The sequence below is a fragment of the Hoplias malabaricus genome, chromosome X2 (assembly GCF_029633855.1).
Source record: "Hoplias malabaricus isolate fHopMal1 chromosome X2, fHopMal1.hap1, whole genome shotgun sequence".
NCBI lineage: Eukaryota > Metazoa > Chordata > Actinopteri > Characiformes > Erythrinidae > Hoplias > Hoplias malabaricus.
Window position 1 is genome coordinate 42,547,272 of NC_089819.1, and position 18,313 is coordinate 42,565,584.

Sequence of the window (18,313 nt, forward strand, 5' to 3'; positions counted from 1 at the left end):
TGAAACATTTAGATTTTTTTCATGAGTTTTGTGGATTTGTGTATTAAAAACTTGCCATAATTCTTCTCATATGACTGCTTTATTAATCAAACAGGACTTCGTACTCTAACGTGATGTGGGAAAAGTACTACATAGTGAATTCACTGTAACTTTTGCTGTATGCTATACTGATTTTCATGGTATCATTAAATATTGGCCTAACCTAAACAAGATATTTCAGAATTTTCATATATGAACTGACAGATTGAGGAGTTCATTTTGTTTTGAAACTTATTTATATACACGGCATCAGACTCATCATCAAAACAAAAAATCAATTAAAGTCTTAATTAAACGTAACTTTATTTTGAAGACAAGTTCATTTCCTTTATATTTGCAAAGGTTTAGGATGTTCAAGCACAACAATCACATTTACAAATATTCTTCCCACGTTTTACAGTTGAGTGAAATCCTCATGGAGGACAAATACTGTCTCTCTGAACATGTCTATCTAAATTCACTTCTTGCCACGCATGCTTTTCAACCTGAGAGAGAGAGAGAGATCTTTGGTTAAAAGGGACACTAGGCAAAAATGTAACATTTGTTAAATGTTATACATACTCCTACTTGCATCTAGAGTGACATTTTTTTTCATATTTTAAAAACCAAGAAACTAATCTGATGATGTATCTTAAAAACATTAAAATTAAAAGTGACTTTGATACAATTAGTGAGTTTCAAGCCATGAGATATTAAGCACATAAAAAAAAAATAACGTGCTAATATACTATTAACTAGTAACCTATTTATCCGTGCATAGGTTCACATGCAGGATTTGTTGGGCACTTACTAAATGGCAACCAATGAGCAATACTGACCTCTGTAGCAGGTCATTGGTGGATACTGCCCCTGGATCATCATCATCACTCTCAGAATCAGTGTCATCAGAGCTAGTGTCCGTCTCATCCGCTTTCTTCTTTTTCTTCTGCTTTCCTTTATGCTTGTGCTTCTTACTCTTCTTCTTATGCTGGGACAAAGGGACAGAAAAAACAAAGCAATAAACAGAAACTTCTTCCTAGTTACCATGGAAACAGAAGTCTGGCTCCTGAGACCTACGCCTGCATTTACTTTACCTTTTTCTCTTTTCGGTGTTTGTGTTCTTTCTTGGCTTTGTGTTTCCCTTTGCTTTGCTTTTTTGGCTTTTCCTCATGTGCTGCTGAATATGATGTGAATACCTGCCCTAAAAGGACAATTCAGTACAGATTAAAATTCTTAATGCCTCCACACTGACCATGAAGTAAACACAATGTGATTAGGACAACCTTAATTTATTACAGGTAGAACATAAATAAAAGAGACATGGGCTTTAAACAGTGACAGTTTTCAAAGAAACACACTTTTTTGTTAGTTTGTTAAATACACTTATTTTGTAATTCAGCCTTTAGGTTTGGCATTACCTTTGGAAGGGTCCTAGTGTTACTTGTCTTCATTTGAAAAATATATAACCATTCATCTTTTTCAGAGGAATGCAAACTTATAAGCAAGAATCAGTTATTTGACCATTAGAATGGAAACCAGATGTAAAGATAGGATGGTGACTAACCAGGAGGGGGTAGCCTGGGCCCAAATTCCTCACTGTCAAGGTCTTCAGCCTGAACAGACATAACAGTAGCAGCATTGTTCTGCTCTCCATCTTCCAAGGGTGGCTTAGGTTCTAGAAATAAATTAACAGGGGAGTTTAAAGGAACACTTTCCATACTAATATTTATCTGCTGCCATCTGTATCCAACTCCTAGAAAGGAACGGATTACACAGAAAGGTGACTGAGCAGTGTGTAGCAATATGTACATTAAGAGAACTCATGGAAGTGCTCTACAAAATACTGTAAAACTGTTCCATCCTGTGGGATCACACTTGACCTTGTCATGAAAGAAACAATCTGTTAAACATAATGTTTATATTTGACAAATGGAATGCATTTTCTACATATAAAATACACATTTACAATGCTTTAGAGCTTCCCACAAATGCCATCTTTAAGTCCATGGACTAAAGAAAAATAAAGATAAACTCAAGATAACCACCCAATTTAAGCTTCACCTGTGGAATACATCAGAGGGGTATTTCACAAAGCAGGGTTTCTCAGTTAGCCAGCTAAAGGAAGCCTAAATTTGAGGACTGTTCAAAAGCAATCTCCCTCAGCTCTGATCCTATATGACAGGCTTGACTTTGGGTTTATATTATCTGGCTAACTAAGAAATCCTGCTATGTGGAATACACCCCTGATGGGCATATCCCTAAACAATGCAACCCTCCCCAGGTTTGCTCCCAACATAACAACATTAACACCCACATTTAGCTTAAAATTTCTAAAAGCTGTTCCCAGATGTTCTTATTTTGTGGTAATTTTCAGAAATAGGACTAGTTTTAAAAAGGGAACAAATTAGACAAAAAACATTACCAACAGGTTTAGGTGGAGTTTTCCCAGATTCTTGCCTAATAGGAACTGTAATCACCATTTACCATCTTGAGTATAAACAAGTTGGATAAAATGTCGAGAAACAATAAAAAAACAAATTTAATAAATTAATTAAATAAAACAATTTTAAAAATACGAGACTGGTTATTACATAGTTATATATTTCCACAACTGCTCAATGGCTAGGAGAGTTTTGTTCTTTGCAATTAGCCTGAAAAACAGTTTCTAAATCATTAAGAAGGGAAGTTTGTATTTCCCTTAGTTATACAAATAGCATCTACCTGTCCCAGTACTCAGAGTTGATGCTGGAGGAACCGGAGTTAAAACAGGTGAGGCAGCAATGTTGATATTTGCAACAACTTGCATTTGTGCCTGGGGCTCAACCTCCTGCTCCTCCTCTTCACCGCTGTCTTCTTCAGATGAAGATGAGCTCTTTTCATCAGATGAGCTGGCGAAGATAGCTTTGAAAAGATCCATCGGAGGCCTGACCTCTTCCTCTTCTGCCTCCTCCTCATCTTCAGTCTTCTTTGCTGTCTGCTCAGTCTTAGGCTCAGCTGTTTTAGGCTAGGTTAAAGAAGTACAATTAAACAATAAAGTATCCAATATGTGAAGAATTGAAGGCAGCTATTATACAATAACCTATAATACCATTAAGAATAACTGATGGTGTGGGAAGAAAAATAAATGAGATGCATAATGCATGTCACTTGTAATAATTCTAGTGTAAAGGTGATTTGTTCCTTTATTTTGTGTTGTTCAATAAGAAGTTGCAGTTTTTATTATTAACATACTCCACCCTTTTGGAAAGGCTTTCCACAAAAAATTTGGAGTGTATCTGTACGAATGTGTGCCAGGCTGAGGTCAAAGCTTTTATTCTACTGCAAATGTTTGCCTGTGGAAATGGCATGGCTATTTTCTTGATCATATAATTAGGTGTCCAAACAGATGATTCAGGATGATTATCACTGATATAAACAATGGCTATATACCTCAGCAGTGACAAAGTCTGCAGGGGTTACAGCAGTGCTGGGCTGGTCTTGCTGAACTGTGGTCACTTCACTGCGAGCCTCACTGATGAATTTGCTGAGTGGGTCTTTAACCTGTGACTCTTGTCCAGCTACATCCCACCTGGAGCGCTTGCCAGACGCTGCAGGGGATGGTGCAGAGGCAGATGCGACAGATGCAGAGCTAGATGAGGGGACGTTCCCATCAATCACAGACAAGAAATTGAATACAGAGAACTTGTCTCGCTTCACTTTGGGCATTCCCACTATACTCGAGCTGTCAATCAGAGAACACAGCAGGTGAAACCAAACGGTAAAGTATTGCATTTGTCAATGCAATGAGTTTTCTTAATATTTTAATGACACATTGCCTTTCTTTAGGTTTTAAACAGTAACATTTTTTGTAAAGCCTGAAAAGTACATACATAAGGTTTGGTAAAGATACAATAGTTATACAAGATGCTCAAAAAGCCTTTCTTTAGGGAGAGTGTGTTGTTTGTGCTCATTTTAATTTGACAGTTATTTAATGAAACTTACGACATTAAAGACATAACTGATTCTAATTATACAGGAAAGGCAATCGGGTGTGGTCATAATATTTAATGTATATGTAAATACAAAGTTGAACTGTTGAGCATGCATGAATGTGCAAGTGTGTATGTCTCACCCTGGGTATGGGTCAGGGACATTAAATCTCTTGCACAGCATTTTATCAGGATGCCACGCAAATGTGTCTCTGGTGAGCTTTCCAAACATCTTCATCTTCACTGCAGCCTGTTTATCGTCCACATCGTTCTAAGAGTGTAGAACACACACTATATATTATATTAACATAAACACATACATATACATATATATATATATATATATTATATTTGGTGCCTGAAACACACACAAAAATGTGTCACGCACATGCTCTCCATGTCCAGAAACATAGATAGATAGTGGTTCCTTGTAATAAACATCTTGCCCTTTTCTTTGGTAACAGTCTGAATGGGTCTTCTAAAGTTTGGTACATACATGATTTAGCGCCCAGAGATCTCACATGCATCTCTCCTCAAAATTATCATATGGCTGCCTCTTTGCATAAAATATTCAAGTTTTAAATTGTATTTCTTGTTAAAATGGCAGACTGTTCAATGAAAATTATTTTCTTTCTCTTGAATGAATGTGACACAGCTCCAGGGACCTGGAGGTTGTAGGTTCGATTCCCGCTCCGGGTGACTGTCTGTGAGGAGTTGGTGTGTTCTCCCTGTGTCCGCATGGGTTTCCTCCCACAGTCCAAAAACACATGTTGGTAGGTGGATTGGCGACTCAATCCATAGGTGTGAGCATGAATGTGTGTGTTGCCCTGTGAAGGACTGGGTGTATTCCCGCCTTGGGCCCAATGATTCAATTTAAGCTCTGGACCCACCGCGACCCTGAACTGGATAAGCCGTTACAGATAATGAAGGAATGAATGAACGAACGAATGTGGCTATGTCCATCACAGTAGCATTACAGCTTCTCAAACACTACCTACCACCTGACACCTGTCCGTTGTCTCCCTTAATCTTTTCATGTTATTATGAATTTTAGATGGTGAAAGATCTACATTCTTTGCAGTCTTTCACAGAGTCTCACATACATGACATAATATTAATACACAATTGTATTCATAAAGTTATTATTATTATTCATCCTTAATTTGTCCCAATTCAGGACATCGCACAGTAAAGTGCACTACGATAAATTATGTATATAACAGTGTGACCAAAGTGTGACTAACTGACCTCCTGATCATGTGACACTTCCACACTGTCTGTGTCATCCTCATTTTTGGCACGGGTGAAGCGGGAAGACAGTAAGGAGTTACTGGGCTTATAAAGCACAGAGGCACGAAGAAACTCCTCTCTCTCTCGCCCCCTCTCCCACTCAGTCATTGACGAATCCAGACTTAACTCCAGTGCATCTGGATGCAGCACAAACATACAGCATAAGGGTTAGGCAGGCTTGTGCAAAGTAAAAAAAAAAACAAGAAATGCTCTCAAATGAACATTAAAATTATGATTAACCAATTAACATTACAACAACTAAAGACACATTTCCTTGTGATTATTCTATACCTTTATCCCCCTGCCTCAGTCTGCTGATGTAGAGGTCATACCGAGCCTGTTTGACAGGGTTTTTCTCAAATGGCTTGAATGTCTGGCTGCCCTGAGCAGTGGGGCTGGACCAGGCAGTGAGGGCCAGCTGGGCTGTTGTCTGGGACAGGACCTGTGCATCTCCCTGGGGACCAAAGGGGTGTAGTTGGGTGGTGGGTTCAGACTTAGGGACACTTGAGATAGACTGAAAACGGCTTGAATGTGCCTGAAGGGCAGAGGCTTTGGCTGCAGCCACAACAGCAGCACGACCCTCAGCAGAGGACATGTCCCCCTGCGATCGCTTCTCTTCTGCAGCTTTACGGAACCCACTCAGCCTCTCTCTGTCCTTAGAGTCCAACAGCTCAAATACAGTGCTGGGGCCTGCAGGATGTGCAAAGAAAATCATGAAAAATTTGATTTGATTAGAATATTGCATCAATCTTTATAGCTATTCTTACAAAAGCACTAAATAATCAAATATAACAGTAACAATAACATTTTTTTTGCTTATGGTTGGAATATAGAAACATATAAAGCATAGACACACATACCTTGCAAAGTTGTTTCTCCCAGCATCTCCCTTCGCTGTGCAGAATCAAGCAAATGGCGGCCCTGCTGTGGCACCTCATGGGGTAGGTGTCCACGAGAAGCCTGCAGAGCCTGAGCAACAATAGGGCTGACAGAGGATGGGTCCAGTATTGGCCGGAAATAATGCACAGGACGATAATCTCGAGGAACATCTGGAGGAGGAAAGACCTATTACAGAGGATTTAAAAAAGGAAAAGTTTAAAATGCACATTTCCTGTCATTTAGGTCATATTCTCTTCAGATATATTTGAAGAATATTGTTATTAACTGTAGTCACAAGAAATTAACACATACTGTTTTGATGTCTGTGCTTTTAGAGCCCAGAGTGAAACCTTCAAGGATCTTCCCCACATATGCAGCATCTCTTTTTGAATCTGGAAAAATGGGAAAATTTTAATGTTTTCACATAAAGCTTTACATCATAACACTACCTGTAGAGAAGAAAACTCAAAAAAATGTAATGACTGAAGTAACAGCTGCACAAAACTGGCCAGATGGCTTGGTAGGTTTTAGATATAATAATCATCACAATAATGCTGTCACAGAGAGAAACCAAATCATTAATTAATTCTTTCCTGGCAAGTCCAGGCCTCTGGTATTTAAATATGTAATGCAACATGTTCCATAATTAATGTCTTCACAATCTCTAGCAGTGTCAAAAATATTGATTCAAACTCTTACAACAACCAGCTGAGCAGCTTAAAATGTCAAAGGCTGTCATTATTTTTGCATTTTCACCTGTTTACACAGGTCTTTGGGGATTTATTAAAATGACTGTGAGATGCTTTAGCCAAAATACTACAAGGATCAAACACAACAATTTTCTGAACAGCCCTGTTCAGAATGACCAGCTTCAGCATTTCTACCTTTACATGAAAATTAGCCTTTGTTTAGTCCAAACACCAGAGAGCCCTGTGTGATGTGTGGAGCAGAAATGCTGGTTTGTATAAATGCTCCCTTTGTTCTCTTTCTTGTCCTTTCTCTATATTTTTGCCATATTTAATCAATACACTCATGTGTTTATTTTACTCCATTTAATTTCATCTTTGCACTCTCAGATGACAAACTGTGGCAATTCTGAAGTGCCTGCCAACTTTGTAAGACACAACTCATTTAATCCTATGTTTTCAGAATTAGGCACATCCCATAAAGCTGCCTGTGTTGTTTTTATTTCACAGTTTTAAAGTTGGTATGTCCCCAAAGTAATGTATTTTTTTAATAATATATATATATATATATATATATATATATATATATATATATATATATATATATATATATATATATATATATATATATCTTTAAACATGGGAGGTCAATCTGCAACAGAACTTGGCCATGATTTCAGCTACAGCATCTTCTGTGTGTCTGTCATGCAGTAATCGGTATATTAAAATTAAATAAATAAATAAAAAAAGGAACAAAAACACATCTCCAGGGCTTCACTTGATCTTATGCTCAGCGTGTTGTAGACATCCTCTAACCGCTTAGCATGATGAATGGGGTAGAGGTTATCTGGTAATTTATACATGTGAAAAGATGGGCTACATTTTAAAACTAAGCAGAGACGTATAAGGTAGATGAACCTCAAAGTAGCTAGTGAGTAGAATGAAAAGAGATGAGTTTCTGATAAAGTGCATGGCGAGTGTGGATGCAGAAAAATTCACCATTCTTCTTTTTCCTGTACTGCTGAGGGGCAGTCCAGCCATAAAGGCCATCTCCTGGCTCCTCCCCTCCCAACACAGTGTCATAATTGGCCATTGCGTCTCTGTGGTAGATATCATCATCATCATCCTCCATTGCTCCTACTCCAAATGCCTTTAGACACAAACAAGCACATAATAATTGATATCTGTTAATTGATCATATCGACCTGCCATCCCTAGCTTACCAAGAGCTCTGTAATCTGATTGTGCGCAAGAAAGTCAGAAGAGTGTATTCCAAGAACAGCTTGTCCACAGGATGTTGGCATTAACAACTTAAATGTGTCTTTGGTTCATCTAGTTTAGAAGGAAGACTAGATCATAAAATAGCCTGTAACCTGTCCAGATGGGCCACTGGCATTTAGGGCTGAAAAATATTGCAAAATTCATATTGCAGTATTGTAGATTTGGCCATAAATTCTATTTAATATTAAAACGTCATTGTGTAAAGATAACAATTAACAAATATATTACATATATTTTCCTTATGTGGATATTTTTCTCTTGCCAGTTATGTTCAATGCTCATAGCTTCTTATTTCTTGCACTATAAATATCTGTAAATAAGACCATGTATGGGAAGTGTGTATATCTAACATTCAAATCTAAGTTTCAAATGTAGACAATGACCAGACTAATGCTGTGTTTACTTGTTGTTAATGCAGCAAAACATTTTGACACAACCCTGGAGGAAGTAAACATTTCTGTAAAATGTCATATAGACCACACCTGTCCTGCAATTCCACCTTTTCGTTGTTTATCTGCCTTCCTGTCTCGGAATAGATTGCTTGTCCTCTCGGATTCCAGTGTGAACAGGCTGATATGTCCCATCCCTCCACCACTCAGGGCCTGAAGGGGGTTCAGACCTCTGTAGCCCAGACCATGGAGGTCATCTTTTGGGTTGAAATCCACTGGGATTACATCTTTGGGTGCAAAAGTCACATTCTCTGGAGCAAACTCCTCATCATCCTACATAAGAAAACAAATAACTCGTAAGGTATGTAAACACTAGTTTCACCATGAATACATAGACAAATATTAACTGCTTTATACAAGTTTTATAATACTAATTCCCCCTTTGTTAATAAATAAATAAATAAAACAAATAACATAATTCTTATTACAAATCACCCATTTTCTAGAGAACCAACTAAAGGTTAGTTGCAGTTTTCTGGAAAAAAGATGCCAATATTAATCAAGTGATTGGCATCTGTTCATCAACTGGGAAATGGCAAAGTAATTAGGCTATATTGTTTCATATGCAGGAATGCCCACTTACTTCTGACTGCTCAGATCCACTGGGTGGTAAAGTACACCCATAAACTTTGACATCTGTAACAGGGCAAATATTAAATTATTTGTATATCACCTCAATATTGCAAGCTTTCTTACAGGATATATTAGACCAGCATACCCAATGTTAGTTACAAAAGGCTGGGTTGGCTCCAGGCCCTCATTCTAACAAAAGCAGTGCACAGCCAGTCTTGCATGTTTGGAATATAAACTTGCATCCACACTGAACTTGTGTTGATAAGAAATAACAGTTCTACATAAGAGTGACCTGTGTCTTGTTTCCGTTGTCTTCTCTTCAGCCTGGGTCCAATCCCTTGTCCATCCTTCCAACCCATTCTCCTAAGCAGCTGTACACCAATAGATGACCTGCAGTAAACACATGGAGCACATTTCCAAGTCAGTACTGATAATTCATTACATAAATATTTATACCTTCCTTCATTGTACAAGACACAATTATCAATCAGTTTAATTGGATTGGTATAGAGCTTTTTCTTTTTTTACAAACAAACTGCTACGAATTATGGCACAATTCATGGCATGTGGTAGTTAAATACCGTGCTGGAGCAATCAGCTCCTCCAGTAGGGTGTCTCCTGGAATGGGCGCAGTGAGAGAGCTGATGGCTTTGGCTTTTTCCTTGATTCGATCAGCCCTACCAGAAGCAAAGTCCTCTGTGGTTGTGATCTCTCGCGGTGCAATACCATGCTCACCGAAATCCTTTAGTGAAGAGGGAAAAATATATGACAGGTTTTAATTTTTAACAAAGATTCATATAAACATGGCTATATTGGTGCAAGTGACCCAACAATCAGGACAAATATTGACATATATACATGGATTGGGAAAAAGCAGATCAAACAACACAGCACCATTCATACACCCCTATTCAAAACAACCAGTTTCAGCACCTGTTTTTTAAATGAGGATGAGCCAGAGCCCAGGAGTGAGGGAAAAGGAGCAGCTCTAAATTTTGGTTGTTTTGATTTAGTTCGAGGGCAGCACGGTGGTCGCAGTCACACAGCTCCAGGGGCCTGGAGATTGTGGGTTCGATTCCCGCTCCGGGTGACTGTCTGTGAGGAGTTGGTGTGTTTTCCCTGTGTCTGCGTGGGTTTCCTCCCACAGCCCAAAAACACACATTGGTAGGTGGATTGGCGACTCAAAAGTGTCCGTAGGTGCGAGTGTGTGTGTGTCTGTGTTGCCCTGTGAAGGACTGGCGCCCCCTCCAGGGTGTATTCCCGCCTTGCACCCAATGATTCCAGGTAGGCTCTGGACCCACCACGACCCTGAATTGGATAAGCGGTTACAGATAATGAATGAATGAATGATTTAGTTCGTTTTCACCATATTCAGTCCAGGGGTATAGGGTTCCTTTATTTTACAGTCAACAAGAAGAAAGAGAACAAACTGAAAATGGCTAAAAACCAGAGCATCTGCTACTCACTTCTCAATCTGGTGCCAGTGGCTCATTCTCATTTAAAGGAACAGGCGATGAAACTGGCTGTTCTGAAAAGAGCTATTTGACGGAAAGAATGGTGTTGTGTGAGCCTTGTGGTATTTTGACCAAATTACATATGTTTTGGTGAGACTCCAGGGAAAAGTGTTAGCTTCTGGAAAATGTGTAGAGTATGCCTTCTTTAATGGTTATGGCCACTTCTTTAATAATGTACATGAGGTGGCATTTGGGTGTCACTGTGATTATTGTGTGATGGTCTAGAAAAAAAAAAGAAAAAAAAGCAAAAGCAAAACAACTCCAGGGCAGAGTTCAGTTTGCACATCTTGAAACAGTAGCATTGTAGGAACATGCATTAGACTTATTTTAAAAAATAGAAATATGGTTTTACACAAAATAGGTCCTTTAATCACTCTACGTCTCAGGACGTACCTCGTCATCCATAAAGTCTTCTGGTCTGGCTGTTTGTCTGTCTGCCTTCTGTTGTCGCGAAGACACGAATGTGGAGGGAGTCCAGCCTGCAGAAGACAGTAAAGTTTGAGAAGTATGGTTTGTAGTATGGGTAGAACCCAAACCAGCAAATAACTGAAACGCTTATTCATATTCTTTGGAGTGGATCTACCTTACCTTCCTTCGACCCAACGGTGTTGAAGTAACCCGCAGAGAAACCTCCAGTAAAAGCCCCATGGAACCGTTTATAACGGCCTTTCTCATCTTTAACGGTTTGATCCTGCAGCGGCACCGGCTTCTTAATGGACTCATCTGAACCAAACAACACAGTCAAGTCAATAATCAGGTTATAAAGTTACTGTATAAGAGTAGTCATTTTCTCTGTTATTCACACTCCGAGATGTCTATAAGAGCTGAACTGTACAGATTCGCTGGAGCTGCACGAGTAAAAAACTCTCCTTACACCCTTTCTGTTGCTGAAAATGTATTTAAAGCGCAGATGATTTAGCCCACCTTCCTCCAGCGGCTCCAGAGGAGTCCCAAAACTCACGAAGTCCTCATCACTCTCCCCGTCAGACGCCATGTTTACATGCACTACGGCAGCCGAAGAAGTTTATTCCTCTGACGTATTGTAGACGTCGAATCAGTGACTCGAGTCTTTTCTGTGCTTGAAATCCTTGAGGTAATATCGCGATATTTGGGAAGACCAAATAACTAATCGTGCTGGTGGATGAAAGAGCTAACTAGCTATTTGTGAACCGAGTCAACTGATCAGAATTACTGAAAAAACGACCCTGGAATTTAAATTGCCATAGTCCCCTCGTTTTACATAATTATCTTAATTTAATATACCATAACAGTTACTGAATTTAACATATTGAGGAAAAATAATGAAATCAAGTGTTGCCTGTTCAAATGGGGAAAAATATAAAATATGCCGTATGTTAAACGGCACGGGGCATTACCTTGTTACGGTAGAAAAACATCTGTTTAAATATTTACCCTGTAGTGGACTTGTCCTAATTTGAATTAAGAAAAACAAAAAGACCGTAATGACCACCGTAATGAGGGTGAATATCAAATGGCTTCCTGATCCCTACATAGTGCCCTGCGGAGAAATTTAGGGTTCTGCGGAGATACTGGTTCGACATGGGTAATAAAAAGCAACCAGGACTTCATCGACATTTGTACAGATCAATACATTTGGATACAATGGGTTATCTGGGTCTAAAAGTCAGTTTTTGTAACTCAACAATGCACTACGGGGCAGTAGATGGCCAACTGAAATGAGCCCGAATTAACCAATAGGGTCTGGCCCCTGAGTCTGATCTGAGATCAGCGGAACGGCGTGCTCGGTGGCGGATGTGATGAGAAGAGTTGCTGGTAGCGGTGCTGGATTTGAACGATCAGCTCAAACAGAGGAATGAGTTTAGAATTAGAGCTTAAACTTCAGACTAATATCACAGACAGCTTTTACCTATAAACATGATACGGAAACGACAAAAAGCGGAGACGACAGCGGCGTCATATTTAAGGTCTTGACAGTCATTTAATTCAGCGAAAGCAGAAGTGTTTACGGTTCCTGTTACTAAATTAATTTTTGGAGAGGATACTCATTGTAGGAACAATGTAAACAGCTGCTGCATAGTAAAGGCTAATGTACTTCCCATTATTTATCCAAGAAAACATCAGGGATATAGCTAGCACTAAGTAAAAACAAAAGCTCAGCTGTTCCTCGGGTAACTGGGAACGTAAATGCAGCATGTGACCACACTGTCAGCAAGACCAGTGGTACAAAAAAAAAAAAAAAAAAAACAGGCCTGTTTCTGAAGTGACGTAATATTTTTTTTAATTGCTCTTGTTATTACCAGATTTACAACCCAGTTGAAAGCAGTCGACTGATGCCTTTTTTAGTGCTAACCAGGGCCATTGTCAAAACACCGACTGAGGGAATATGTTTTAGAAAAATGGTGTTCCAATTCTCCAGTGCAATCCCAGAGACATGCATTAGTCTGCCTGCTCTTAGTGATCTGAAACTCTGCTATGATACTTTGTTATTTCTCTTATATTATTTATTCACCATCTAAACAAACTACTTTTATACAGCTATAAAAGCTTTTTTTTTTCCAACTCTTTACCCTGGTCTGCAGCTCATTGCTATTTAGTTAATACAATTTTATATCCTTTTCTCTTTGTACAGCTCAATTGGGAGAGAGAGAGGAGCAAATTCTGCCACACAGTCCCTGTTCCATGTTGACCTCTGGTTCTACTTTACTGTGCAAAATTGGATACTGGATTTTGGGAGACCTATTGTAATGGTGAGTATCTTTATTAGAATGGATTTTGCCACATTAAGTAATTACACTAATGTTTTAGTATTATTTGTGGACAATGTTTTTAATTAAATTCTTTTATATTTATATATTATTTGTCTTTTAGGTCACATTATTATTTGAATGTGCTCAGTTTGCATATAGTGCTATGTGTGTCGGCTGTGTCAGAATTGTTGCATGAAACCTGTCTGATCTATAGCCCTTGAATTAAATATACTGACAGAGCCGAATGTGGATGCTAAATGCCACCATTCATTCATTCATTCATTCAATGTCTGGACCGCTTATCCAGTTCAGGGTCACGATGGGTCTGGAGCCTACCCAGAATCAAGGCAGGAACACACCTTGGAGGGGGCGCCAGTCCTTCACAGGGTGACACACACACACATTCACTCACCCACTCATACTTATGGACACATTTGAGTCGCCAATCCACCTACCAACGTGTGTTTTGGACCATGGGAGGTATCCGGAGCACCCGGAGGAAACCCACGTGGACTTGGGGAGAACACACCAAACTCCTCACAGACATTCACCCAGAGCAGGACTTGAATCCACAACCTCCAGGTCCCTGGAGCTGTGTGACTGCGACACTACCTGCTCTTAATACTCTTAATAATCTTTTTATTTTAGATCATACTTCCACTGGAATGGTTCCCATTGAACAAGCCCAGTGCTGGAGATTACTTCCACATGGCCTACAATGTCATCACACCATTTCTGCTGCTCAAGGTGCATGTCAATCTCATAATACACTCAGTGATTCATTATTATATTAGTGTAATGTTAGACTGTGTTAAAACAATCATTTTTTGTGGTTTAATTAGATATAGTTTAAACATAAATGTCTTTTTGAAATGACCTGTGACTGAACTGTTTTGTAGCTGATGGAGCGAAGCCCCACTAATCTGCCAAGGTCTGCGGTTTATGTGAGCATCATCACCTTTGTTATGGGGGCTAGCATCCATCTGGTGGGAGACTCCATCAACCACCGCCTCATTCTCAGTGGTTACCAGAACCACCTGTCTGTCCGAGAGAACCCCATCATAAAAGACTTGAAGCCTGTATCACTGGTAATTAATCAGATTAAAGATAGACAGAAACAAGCTAAAGTTTATGGTTGGATTAGCAATATTTATAGTGGTTTGGCTTTATTACCATTAACTAATTGAAACCTGTTCAATGTATTAAAAATAATATAATATTTGGACTTGTGTATCAGCATATGGAATTGAAGCATTCTGTTTTATAGCTTGTATTTTATCACTATATGTTTCCTTTACTGCAGGATGTACAAACTGTGATGGCAAACACAGGAACTATTATATTAAATGCACCTTCACAATCTATATTCTTTTCCCTCCATTTTCCTAAATGGTCCTTACCAGCTCCTCACAGAATTTACATTGTGTTATTCATCTTGAACTTCAACTGGTATATGAAGTGAAATGGTCAAATGGCCAAAATGTACCTAATAATAACAACTTTGTTTTACTTTCAGATTGACTCCTTTGAGCTCCTGTATTATTATGATGAACACTTAGGTCATTGCATGTGGTAGGTAAAGTTATTACGCTCTATTTCTCATTCTCTTACCTTATTCTTTTATTCTCTTGGTTTGTCTACCTTATTCTTGGTTAATAATAGTGTGAATCTGCTTTGTGATGAAAAATGTTTCACAAATAGTATCTTTGTAAAATGCATTCTTCCTCCATTACAGGTATATGCCATTCTTCCTCATTCTCTTTCTTTACTTCACTGGCTGTTTCACACAGGCCAAAGAGGAGAAGATGCCACGGTCAGGTTGGCTAATGCTGTTCCCGAGTGCAATTTATTATTGGTCAGTATTTAAATGTACCCTAGTTGTTTGTCTTCCCTTAAATACTATGACATATTAGAATGGTTATCATTATTGGCATCCCTAAAATAACTATATATATTTTTAATTTTTTTTGGCAGGTACCTAGTGACAGAAGGTCAGATTTTTGTACTATTTGTCTTCACATTTTTTGCTATGGCTGCTACAGTGATGCGACAGAAGCGGATGGGCTACGTGTTGGATAGTAATGGACGCTTTCTCCTTTACAACTTTATCATTACTCTGGGGTTGGTGGTTGTTTGGGTCATTTATCTATGGAATGACAGTGTCTTGCGCAAAAAATACCCTGGTATTATCTATGTGCCAGAACCTTGGTCTTATTACACGTTATATATAAAAGGCAGTTAAGATATAGACACATTCAGAACACAAGCAAGTTTAGGATATTTTCACTGCACCAAAACGTAATTAAGTTACATAGTGGAGTTTTATCAGGGTATGGGAAGTTACATGGGAAGGTATGGGAAGTTATGACAAAAAGTGTCAAAAAGTATAAACTGTCAGTGTAGTATATAAATAAGTGAGCTCAAAGCTAATTTATTTAGATATTAAAGGAGGTTTTAGAGAGCCATTTTAATTCTTCCATGTAATCAGTTGTCCATAAAAGATTCTGCAACTGGATAGGGCTGAATAAATAATCATTTTCATAATTAGATCTTAGTTTGAAAGAGCACAGTTTTCAAATCAGAAGCTGAAGTCTAACTGTCTTTTATGTGGGGATGTTTTCTGAGAAACTGAAAGAGTACTAATGCTAAATTTATTAGAACAATAACACCAGACAAATCACAACTAGATATTTTCCCCAAAATTGTTCAGTCCTATTTCCTAATAAGAATAGTGCGAGTCGAATTTAATAATTTCTTTAATTGATTCTTTTGTTTCTTATATAGTTACTGATATGAATATATGCTGAGAAAGCAGACTGGGGTTTACCCAGAACTTTCAAGACTTACATAATCTGAGGTCATGTTTTATGTGTTACAAAAAGTTTAGTGGTACTTGCATGTTTTACTAACATGCTGTACCACACACAAAACAGAATATTTTGTGAATAGAATGAATATAGAATAAGAGTTAGCTCTTAACTGAAACCAAAGCCAAATATGAATCCATTCATATTTTAAGAATATTTATATATCAATGTGAGTTCATGTGGTTTGTTTAACTTAATAAGTGTGAGATTAATAAAATCAGTGAGTAAAACACTACATAAGAAAAATATTGGTGACAAAAATTCAAATGTGAACTATAAATTAATATCTGCCAGTATTTACCAGAATATTTAGCTCCTAAATTGTATTGGTCACAGAAAAATTATGTTGACTGTTGTGCTCCTTTTAATATCTATGCATTCTCTGTTCTGTCAGGTAATTTGAAACTTTTGCTGTTGGAGCAATTGCTACTGTTGTGTAAAATAACTGTATTTTATTTAAATACATTGCAGCTCATTTTTATAAATGTATGTAACTTATGTAATAATGTAATATTCTAGGATCAGTGTTAGGATCAGTGATCATGTGTTCCGAAATTCCATGTATTCTCAACGTCCAATTGAAAACATGTATCCCCAAAAGATTAACATTTTATTAACTTATTAAATATTTAATAATAACTTGCTTATTAAGATATTAACTTATTAACTTTAGCAGAAGAAGAAAGGAAACACCTTCTTAACTTTCAGTGGAAATCTGGAAGTCAGTGTAAAAAGATTTTATTCCAAGTAATTTTGGAACATTGCTATTAGTCCATTCACCTTGATGTTTTACAACAATGTGATATGCTGTGTTTAAATGATGTATTAACTTAAAATTGACAGAAATGTATATTACATGTTTTTCATTGGACAGCGACGCTATATTCCGTCTTTCCAAGTATATACAATCACCTTGCAATACAAATGGAGTGAATAAAAATGTTGTTTTTTGTTTATCCACAAAGTTTTTGTGAACAATTTAGGTAAAGATGGGGGGTAAAATAGGCTAAAATCTGTTAAAGCGTGTTGTATTAACTATATGTCACCCTTTAAAATAAAAGTTTTTGGTCACTGTCCTATTACAAAATACATTTTTATATAGGTCTGAATTGCAACAATCATTTACAAGGTACTGAATAAACATCATAAATGCTGGATTTGAAAAAATAACTGATCTAATCTGTGATCTACATTAAGACTGTACACACCCATATTTTGTGATGTGATGTTGTTTATTATGTCTTTTATCCTGTATGGTAAAAAGTGTTTTAGTAATCTGAGCATGTGATCCTGCTGCATTTGTTCTGTTCTTGTATATTTATCATGCATAATTCTTTCATATTTTTAACAACATTCAAGGCAACATTTTGTAAATGAAAAAATACATATTAAATGTAGGTGGTACATGAGAAAGTAACATCTATATGATTGTCAGGACCATAGCTTTCCCAACACAAAATAGCACATTGCACCACAGTGCTCTTGCCAAATCTTATTTCAACAATGCACCTTCGTCTCAAAATTATTCTTATTTACAAATGAGGGGCACTCTGTCAACAGTTTGCAAACTACTGGGATAGCCTTTGCTTCCTAGTGTGTATCAGTGAGCCTTGTGCACCCATGAGCCTTTCGCAGATTCACTGATTGTCCTTTGTTGGACAACTTTAGGTAGGTACTAACCACAACATCGAACAAGATGCAATTTTATAGATGCTCTGCCCCTTTTCCTTCTACCAGCAGATTGGCACAAAGAACTGAATGTTCACACGTTGCAGAATACATTCCACCCCGCAACATGTTCCATTGTAATGATATAATCAATATTAGTCATTTCCCCTGTCTGTGGTTTTAATCATGTGGCTGATGAGTGCATCGTTTAGCTATTAACTGGTGACCATGTGACCATGCCTGTTTTTGGAATAAGGAGAGCTCATTGGGACAGGTGGGATTGTATATCAGTGTTGCTATGGGAACAAGGCTATCAGTTACTTTGTCAGTGTTGTGGACTTTAGATCGTGACAGTAGCTCTGAGGGTGGGAAATTACAGGAAGACACCTGT

At 38.0% G+C, this 18,313-nt stretch overlaps 2 protein-coding genes across 3 annotated transcripts; one reads left to right on the plus strand and one right to left on the minus strand.

Moving 5' to 3' along the window:
* Window positions 1-201: 201 nt before the first annotated feature.
* LOC136676859 (G patch domain-containing protein 1-like) lies at window positions 202-11,864 on the minus strand. Its single transcript, XM_066654125.1, has 19 exons — window positions 11,583-11,864; window positions 11,247-11,381; window positions 11,052-11,137; window positions 9,726-9,886; window positions 9,437-9,534; window positions 9,155-9,207; window positions 8,605-8,844; window positions 7,841-7,991; window positions 6,468-6,547; window positions 6,137-6,341; window positions 5,568-5,966; window positions 5,235-5,413; window positions 4,130-4,257; window positions 3,448-3,739; window positions 2,740-3,022; window positions 1,583-1,693; window positions 1,113-1,219; window positions 858-1,006; window positions 202-524 (listed from the first exon to the last, which is right to left on the minus strand). The coding sequence occupies exons 1-19, from the start codon at window positions 11,650-11,652 to the stop codon at window positions 497-499; spliced, it is 2,955 nt and encodes a 984-aa protein (XP_066510222.1). The 5' UTR covers window positions 11,653-11,864; the 3' UTR covers window positions 202-496.
* Window positions 11,865-12,415: 551 nt separating this feature from the next.
* LOC136676860 (ceroid-lipofuscinosis neuronal protein 6 homolog) lies at window positions 12,416-17,603 on the plus strand. Of its 2 annotated transcripts, XM_066654127.1 has the most exons (8): window positions 12,416-12,604; window positions 13,270-13,387; window positions 14,036-14,134; window positions 14,287-14,475; window positions 14,904-14,959; window positions 15,123-15,242; window positions 15,362-15,508; window positions 16,649-17,603. In XM_066654127.1, the coding sequence occupies exons 1-8, from the start codon at window positions 12,555-12,557 to the stop codon at window positions 16,650-16,652; spliced, it is 783 nt and encodes a 260-aa protein (XP_066510224.1). In that variant the 5' UTR covers window positions 12,416-12,554; the 3' UTR covers window positions 16,653-17,603. The 2 variants fall into 2 exon arrangements, with proteins under 2 accessions (XP_066510224.1, XP_066510223.1); XM_066654126.1 differs by having other exon boundaries at window positions 15,362-17,603.
* The last annotated feature ends 710 nt before the right edge of the window (window positions 17,604-18,313 follow it).

Excerpts from the sequence above, each read along its gene's own strand:
- LOC136676859 (XM_066654125.1), bottom strand. The coding sequence starts at position 11,652 with ATGGCGTCTGACGGGGAGAGTGATGAGGACTTCGTGAGTTTTGGGACT. Across the intron at positions 9,208-9,436 it reads ACAACGGAAACAAGACACAG|ATGTCAAAGTTTATGGGTGT; the intron begins GTCACTCTTATG and ends GCCCTGTTACAG. Across the intron at positions 1,007-1,112 it reads AACACCGAAAAGAGAAAAAG|CATAAGAAGAAGAGTAAGAA; the intron begins GTAAAGTAAATG and ends CCTTTGTCCCAG.
- LOC136676860 (XM_066654126.1), top strand. The coding sequence starts at position 12,555 with ATGATACGGAAACGACAAAAAGCGGAGACGACAGCGGCGTCATATTTA. Across the intron at positions 12,605-13,269 it reads ACAGCGGCGTCATATTTAAG|CTCAATTGGGAGAGAGAGAG; the intron begins GTCTTGACAGTC and ends CTCTTTGTACAG. Across the intron at positions 15,243-15,361 it reads CCGAGTGCAATTTATTATTG|GTACCTAGTGACAGAAGGTC; the intron begins GTCAGTATTTAA and ends TTTTTTTGGCAG.